This window comes from Triticum urartu, chromosome 6A, assembly GCF_056163025.1.
Source record: "Triticum urartu cultivar PI428250 chromosome 6A, HENAU_Tu73, whole genome shotgun sequence".
In the NCBI taxonomy this organism is placed as follows: Eukaryota; Viridiplantae; Streptophyta; class Magnoliopsida; order Poales; family Poaceae; genus Triticum; species Triticum urartu.
The window spans coordinates 85,887,196-85,895,426 of record NC_141878.1 but is presented as its reverse complement, the minus strand read 5'-3'; the positions used below and the strand labels follow the sequence as shown (position 1 = coordinate 85,895,426).

Genomic DNA, 8,231 nt, shown 5'->3' with positions numbered 1-8,231 from the left:
GAGCGATGGAATGCTCGCAAGCGATGCAACAGAGCTCCAATATCGCGGACCCAAGGACATTCCACAAGCAGATGAAGGGGGGTCTCTAAGTTACGTTCACGGAGTGGACAGAAGTAGGAGTTTTCCCAACCGCGGCGGAGTAATGCATCTGCTGTTAGTATCTTTCCCAGGATTGCAGTCCAAATGAAGAATCTACACTTCCCAGGTGCCCAAGCCGACCAGATCAGCTCAAACCCATCCAGGGGAATGGAGCCTACAAATTGGAGTTGGTAGGCCGATCTAGCAGAGTAGGCGCCATCTGCCGAGAGGCGCCAAGTGATTCTGTCCTGCTGCCCGGGGCGTAGGTCGACCTCATCCAACAAGGCAGCCAGTTTTACGAGTTCTGGCGTCATATGTTCTGCAAGTCCTCTCGCCAAATCCGAGAGCCGCGACTCCCCTGTCATCGCCTCCTTAACAGTCCTGTTTTTGCGAATCGATATTTGATATAGTGTTGGGGCGACTGTCTTGGGGCATTGCCCGTTCAGCCATCGGTCGTGCCAAAAGCTCGTCAAAGCGCCATCCCCAAGCGCTATGTTGGTGGCCATGGAGAAGAGCGCTCTCTCAGTGTCATTACACGGCAATGGACCCTGCACCCAAGGTCTAGACGACTCCTGCCAAGCCGTCCACAGCCACCGTTCCAGAGCCAGGCACGGCAAAGCTGAATCATGCGCTTGATGACCCAGGTTGGCAGCCGGTGCACCGTCATCATATAAATTACGAGGGCCGTGAGGTTTGATTTGAGAAGCACAAGGCGACCGCTCTTGGCCATGAGTCCACCTCTCCAGAAGGATAGTTTGTTCCCGAGCTTTGACAGTAGAGGGTCCAGATCAACCTTGGTCAAGCTCCGTAGTGATAGCGGCATGCCAAGGTAGGTGGTCGGGAATGACTTAATTTGAACGCTGAGAGGGGCCAGTATCAGGGGCAAATCGAGACCCGCACGCCGGATGGGTAGCGCCACGCTCTTGCTCATGTTGGTGTGCAGGCCCGAGACATCCGCAAAGCAGCTAAGAACCATCTTGATCATACGTGCATCTCTCTCAGTTGGGTTCATGAACAGCGCGACGTCGTCGGCGTAGAATGCACAGCGCATCAAATTCCTTCGTCCAGGCAGCTTGGAAAGGGCCCCCTCTTCGGTGGCCATACTCAGAATTCGCTGAAGGGGATCCATGGCCAGGATGAACAAGAAGGGGGACAAAGAGTCGCCCTACCTTAGCCCTTGGCGATGTAACACGTCCTAAGATTGCTGGCCATTAATAAGGATCCGTGAAGATGATGTGCGAAGGATCATGGCGATCCAGTCTTGCCAGCGAGCGCCAAATCCTCTAGCATGCAGCATGTCTAGAATGTATGTCCAGGAAATAGAATCGAAGGCCTTGGCAATATCTAATTTGAGCAGGATGGCCGGCCTCTTTGCCTTATGGAAGTATCTGGCTGTGTTCTGAATATAGAGGAAGTTCTCCTGGATGCATCTCCTTTTGATAAACGCACTTTGACAGTGATGAACAAGCTCGGACATTTTGGGCGCAAGCCGCCGAGCGAGCAGCTTGGTGAATAGTTTGACCAGACTATGGATCAAGGAGATCGGCCTAAAGTCCGAGATATTTGTGGCACCTTGCTTCTTGGCGATAAGCACAATGAACGCCTTGTTTACACGAGCAAGACCTCTAATATCTAGTTGGTGTAATTGATGCAGTGCAGCAAGCACGTCCTCCTTGATTATCTCCCAACAAATTTTATAGAATCCGCTGGAGAACCCATCCGGCCCGGGTGCTTTGTGTGATGGCATGTCATTGATCGCTTGTTTGACCTCATCCATTGAAAAAGTCCCTTCGATGTCCGAGAGATCCGCGTGATCCAGCCCAAGTTCATCCCAGTTGAGACTAGAAGGGATTCGTTGTTCGATGCCGAAAATGTGCGTGAAGTGCTGCTAGGCCAAATCAGTCATGGCCACGGTGCTCGACACCGGTCCCGATGGTCCGTTCAAGCTGTGGATTGTGTTGCGAGTGTGCCTAGCATTTGCTTTCCGCTGGAAGAAACGAGTGTTGGCGTATCCGGCCTTAAGCCAAAGCACCCTGCTTCTCTGTCGTAACTTGATTTTGAGCAGGACAGCCAACCCCAACGTTCTGGATTTGAGCTTGGAACGCAGGTCGCGCTCGTCCGAGGAGAGGGCCCGGAAATCTTGAGCGGTGTCCAGTTGCAAGATAATTTCATTGGCCAGGTGCAGATGCTGTTGGAGGTCGCCCACGATCGATTTTCTCCAGGCTCTAAGGTCTTTACTAAGGCGCCAAAGCTTGGTGTTAAAACTTGTGATGGGAGATCTGTCACTGACCGGCCAAGCCCAGGATTGCTGGACGACCTCCTTAAAACCCTGGATATATTGCCAATATGCTTCAAATCTGAATCTTCTCTTTGTTTTGATTATCTCGTCATTCCGGAGCAGTAGCGGACAGTGGTCCGAAATCGACGAAGCTTGCGGAAGCAGTTTAGCAGCCGGGAACATGAGCTCCCAATCAACACTGCAGAATGCACGGTCTAGTCTAACTAGCGTTGGGGAGTCTTGTTCATTACTCCACGTGTATCGTCTGCCAATCAAGGCTAATTCATGGAGACTTGATCTATTAAGAGTTCGACGAAACTTGTTCATCCATCGACGGCAGACTCGGTTGTTGTTTTTGTCTCTTGGATCCGTGATCAGATTGAAATCCCCTGTAATCAACCATGGCCCCTGCACGGTGTTATGAATATCAGCTAGCTCATTCAAGAAAGCTTGCTTTCGCTCGTAGTCGTGAGGTCCGTAAACCGTGGTTAGCGTCCAAGACGCCGCAAGTCCGTGGGCTCCAGTTGGAGTGAACGTGGCTGTTATCGAGAACCTGCGCACATCGGCAGCAGACACACAGAAGCGGTTCGAGCGCCAACAGAGCAACACTCCACTGCGAGTGCCGTCGGCTGGAAGCATGACATGCTTATCAAACACATGCCCGGTTATTTCAGTGATGTCAGCATCAGGAGCCTGGTCAAGCTTTGATTCCTGCAGACAGACGATCGAGCAAGAGAGCTGATCAAGTAAGGCGCGTACCGCTGCTCGCCTCGCCCTATTATTCAGCCCCCGCACATTCCAGCTAGCAATGGATAGAGAACTAATCATAAGAAAACATAAAGGTCCACAAGATCAAGCCTGGGTGGGTGAAACCCAGGCAAACAGGATACATGGCAGCCCAACGGTGCCCAACAGTAAACTTAAGATTCAGAGGGCACCAAATCATTGGAAACTAAGATGCGACAGCGCAGACATGGTCAAACGAAGGAAGCTCAAGCAGCCTGGCATGCGAGCTCCTCTAGGATCGCTTGCAGCTCGGCGTCCGGAAGCTATAGCTGAGATGGGGACGTCAGGCCGGCGATCTCCGCCAGCTTGATGATGTTCTCTGATGGCATGGGCGCGTAGAAGAACTGAAGGTACGACAGTAGAGTGTCATCGTTGAAATCTTCAGGGCGTTTGATGAAACCCAGCTTGACGCTGATTGTTGCTTGTAACCTTCTTGAAGAAGACATGGTGGAACTCATCCTCTGGAGCCTGGAACTCTGCTGCGAGGCCCTGACCACCCCCAGCAGGCGGTTCTCCAGCTTGCGAGGCGAGGGAGCAGAAACTGGAGGGGAGCCTAGGATGGAGGAGGACAAGAGGGCAGCAATTTTTCCAATGAACTGCCTCTACTCATCCAGGTGTAAAGCATCCACCCTTGTCGTGATCGCTGAAACCAAGCCTGGACCGGAAAGGTTTGCCTCCACCAGCGCTCGTCTCGCTCGCTGTTCCTCAATGGATTGCTGGCCAAATGATCCCGCATCCCTGTGTCTGTCAGCCCAGTCCAGTCCAGGAGGGGGATGGTCCTGCTGTGAAGCCTGAATCCCCGGCCCAAACACCACCTCTGGTCCAGAGGCCCAGCTTGGGTTCGTCACAGGCATCTCTACCCAGCTTGGTAGCCAGCACGGATTCTGGGAAAAAACAGGTAGGTCCCAGGCCATCGCTGGCAGTCCTGGGGGAGGCAGATCCCAGGCAGAGAGGTTGCAAGCGTCCAAAGAAGGCGGTAGGGGGGCAACTCATAGCTGGTACGTTGCTGGAAGAAGGAGGTCACCCCTGATGCGGTAATGGAGGTTGCATCAGTAACCACATTGCTAGCCCAAGGGGCGGGCTGCTGCTGCCGGGATGGGGAGAAGAGCTGCATCAGACCACCAGGTGTGGGTGCAAGGCTCCAGTCTTGCATGCCCCCATCCTCCTTCTCCATCACAAGGACAGAGAGCCTCCGTGCATGGTCCGTGAGCTCCTGAGGTGGCAAAACCTGTCCAGCCGACAAAGCAGGCCGACTATAGGCATCACTGAGCTCCTCAACCGAGCGTTGCTGCTGGTCAGAGTGCGGCTGCTCTGCGTCATTGATCTACTCATTTGTGAGCTGCTGCTGGTCGGCCTGTTCCCTAGAACCGGAGCCACGCTCTCCCTGGACCACCTGCAGCAATGGAGTGACATACACCCTGTCTTATGCTGCCGGGCTTTGCCGGCGTTGGGAATCAGCAGGGGCCTGGGTCCGCACCTCTAACGGCAGACAAACGACGACCTGGGAAGGAGCCACGCCCCTCAACTTGGCAGCGCCGGCCACGGGGAGCCGGAGCATAGGCAGCAGTATCCCTGCATTGCGCCTGGTCCCGCACCCCCTGCTAGAAGCTTCTGCGCGCACCTCCTCTCTTACCCCTCTTCCCGCGGCCACCACCGAATCCATCGTCATGGTCGTCGTTGCTACGCCGGCCAGCGATGTAGGAGCTGGCCGTCGAGGCAGCTCTGGTTCTACCCTCTCCATCCTTCACATCCATCCTCCATCCCTTGTGAGTGTATGCGAGGCCATTCCTCGGCTAGACTCGTGGACGGTGGCAGTGGCGTGTAATCCTTGACGACATCCAAGTGGATGAGGACCGGGAAGTGGGGGCCTTCCTTCCCCTCCTCCGCCGGCACCCCCTCCGGCAGCGAGTCCCGTGGGCGAACAATATCAGGACGATGGATCACATTGAAGTCTGAGGCTCGGGGTATCTGATCCGGATTCCAAGTCCAGAGCCAAGCAAACAACGTTGACCTGTTCCTCTTGGTGGTTGACTGGCGCTCGATGAGGTCCAGCCAGCAGTTCTTCCCAATCACCTCCTGGACACTGTCCCAATCCCAGGCGTTCAACGGCAGACGGTCGATAGCGACACGACAGTAGAACCTCCACACCTTGTGGCCGCCCAGCGGCGGGAACCAAGGGCGGAGCTGAAACTTCACCCCAGCGACCTCGATGAAGCGGCCTTCATAGACCAGGTCGCACTGGACACGATCCGCCAAGGTGATGATGAAATCCTCAGGGAAACAGGGCGCGACCACAACGTCTCCAGCAGGAAACGGTGATCACGCTCCACCACCCGCACCACCATGTCCGGAGAGATGCCAGAGCAGTCGCTCGTGGCGGTGAGCAGCAGCGACAGCGTCCTAAGCCGGAATGCCTCCTCCTCCATTGCCGGTGTGCTGACCACCGTGCAGCTTGACATGGCCGACCGGCGCTCAGGAGCACCTAAGATGTAGTCCATGGCGACCACAGGTAGCCCACCCCGCGGGACAGCGGGTGGCGGGGGTGGCCGAGCGGCGGGATGGTTGACAAGAGGCGAAGGAGAGCGAGCAGCAGAAGGCACCACTGGCGGCTGGGAGTGAACAGGGGTTAGGCAGGCGGTAGGGGTGGACGCAGCTGAAGCTCTTGTCTTGGCAAGGCGAACTAGACAAGAGCGCTCGAGATGCCCGGTCCTTTTGCAAGTGTAGCAAATTTGTGGATCTCTGCAATCAAAAGCTTCGTGGTGAGATGATAGGCAGCGATAGCAGCAGTTGCCAAAGCGGATCTTGAATGCCCGGGCAGCAGCGCACGAGCGTGGTCGAGCTGATCCTTGCGGCGGGGCGAATCATTTACTCGCTGCGGGCGGTGATCCGCCTGGCGCCGAGCCAGACGCCGCGCATGCCGAGACGCTGCCACCACCCACTCACGACCCTCACCATCTTCATCTTCTTGAGTAATGGCGCGGTTAGCCGGCGCAGAGGCTAGAGGGCGCGCCACCAGACGAGTCTCAGGCACGCGAGCCTGCCCAGTATCCGCGGCCGACGCAGAGGGAATCACTGGAGCAGGAGCAACAATAATGGACCTCAGAGAAGGCCTGTCGCGAGCCACCACCGTAGCCGAGGAGGAAGAGGAAGGAGCTGCGCACGCCGGCTGCAAGCCAGCTAGGACCTTGGAAGCGGAAGGCGTAGAGGAGTCAAAACTCACCCGATTAGCCGTATCTTCGTCCGCAGCCATCAACGCTACACATGGGAAGACCCGCCCCGAGATCCGGTTAATGAACCCCGCCATGAGGTCCTCCGCGGATCCCGCATGGTCCCGGAGCGCGATGCAGGGAAGGACGCGGCCCGAGCACTCGTCCACGAAGGGGGTGCGGCTGCGGCCTGGGCGAACGCCGGTGGAGCGGCAGGGGCGGATGGGGAGAGGGGAGGGGCGCTCTGACACAAGAAGAGAGCCATATAATCCGGTTTGTGGTTGGCATCATTGGAACAAGAAAGAGGTCACGCTAGCACAAGGATGACAGACTCGCCTTGAGTCCGACAACATATATCGTGTTGCAATGGGAACAGAAGTGTGATGTATAGGTTCGCCTAACTATTCCTCTTTCACTGCCCAAAACTTTCTAGCACATAACAAAAACATATCATCTCCATCCAAATTAAATGGATCCTTTAGATTGACGGCTTGTATTACTTTTGAAAGCAGCAAATGCCACTACGGTCTGGTGCGCAATAGCTTTTATCCTTGTCGTAACCTTGGCGTCCGCAATCAACCTTGCACACATGATCACCGTTGGGTTTGGTAGATGTTACCGATGGAAGTAATGTTTCATGCATGTTGTGCTGGTGTTTATATAGAGCAAAAAGTGAATTGATACCGGTATCAATAAGCAATTTATGGAGAATCGATTAGTGCCCATTGTAAAATCCTGCATTAATGTTCATTGATATCGTGCATGATACGACAATTTATTCCAGTATAAAAGAAATTGAATGCAATTAATTTAGGTAAATGATACATATCATTCGGCGGATTCGCTTCAGCCCCTCCGCAAACAGTGTGCGTGGCTTCAATCAATGGCTAGGATTACAACCAAATCCTATTCGGCGCCTTATGCGCCCATTAAAGGCCTTTTCGTATGCAACACACACACACCCTACCTTCACTCGATTTTAATGGACTGGCCAATCTTACCGGACAAGAGGAAGCTCCCCAAGCCGGTTTTGGTAATTTGCGAGAAGCTTCCTAGGCCAATTTTTGGAAGCCTCTAGAAGCTTCCAGCCCTTTTGTTCGAGGTTTGGGACTGGTTTTGTTTGTTTTATTTGGTTTTTTGTTTTCCTGTTTTTTCTAGTCCTATTTATTTTTCCTTTTTTTTTTCAAATGTGTGAAACATGTATCAATTCGTTTTTATTCAAATTCATGATTTTCGTTTCAAATTCATTAACCTTTAAACAAAACCAGTTGAATTTTTTCAAACCCGTTTTTTCAATTGCAAGTTTTTTTTTCATATCCATGATTTCTTTTTCAAAATCTGCCAACTTTTTTCAAATTCATGACCTTTACTTTCAACCTATGAACTTTTGTCATTTTTCATGAACTCTGAACTTTCTTTAATTTAGAGAACCTATTTTCAAATTTCTTGAACTTTCTCAACTTTCAAAATTTGTATTTTCTAATTCATGAACTTTTTCAGATCTGTGAAGTTTTTCAAATTTATGATTCATTTTTCAAATTCGTGAACTTTTTAATTTTTACATTTTTTTAATTTTTCCAAACGTTTTCAAATTTTAGTTCATTTTTCACATTTTTTTTCTAGACTCTTTAGTTTTATGATTTTGCCCAACTTTTATGAACTTCTTTCTTTTTTTTGCGGAAAAAGTAACCTTTCATTAATCAAGGAGGTTCATTACAATCTAACTGGCACAACTGGCTAATTTCATCTGGTCCGTGACGGAGCCAGACGGCAGTGCGAGAAGAAACCCTGCCCATCTGAGCAAGGGTGTGAGCTACAGGATTTTGGCCTCGTCTCACATGTAACAGCACAACTTCACGTCCAGATTTCAGTAGTAGTTTTGC

General features: G+C 52.4%; 1 protein-coding gene and 1 pseudogene across 1 annotated transcript; both read right to left on the bottom strand.

The window, feature by feature from the left end:
* Window positions 1-568: 568 nt before the first annotated feature.
* Window positions 569-1,207, bottom strand: LOC147964119 (uncharacterized). Its single transcript, XM_087529840.1, has one exon. The coding sequence runs from the start codon at window positions 1,205-1,207 to the stop codon at window positions 569-571; it is 639 nt and encodes a 212-aa protein (XP_087385966.1).
* Window positions 1,208-4,466: 3,259 nt separating this feature from the next.
* LOC147964118 (uncharacterized) lies at window positions 4,467-6,058 on the bottom strand (annotated as a pseudogene).
* Window positions 6,059-8,231: the final 2,173 nt, after the last annotated feature.

Coding starts and splice junctions, on each gene's coding strand:
- LOC147964119 (XM_087529840.1), bottom strand. CDS start 1,207: ATGGATCCCCTTCAGCGAATTCTGAGTATGGCCACCGAAGAGGGGGCC.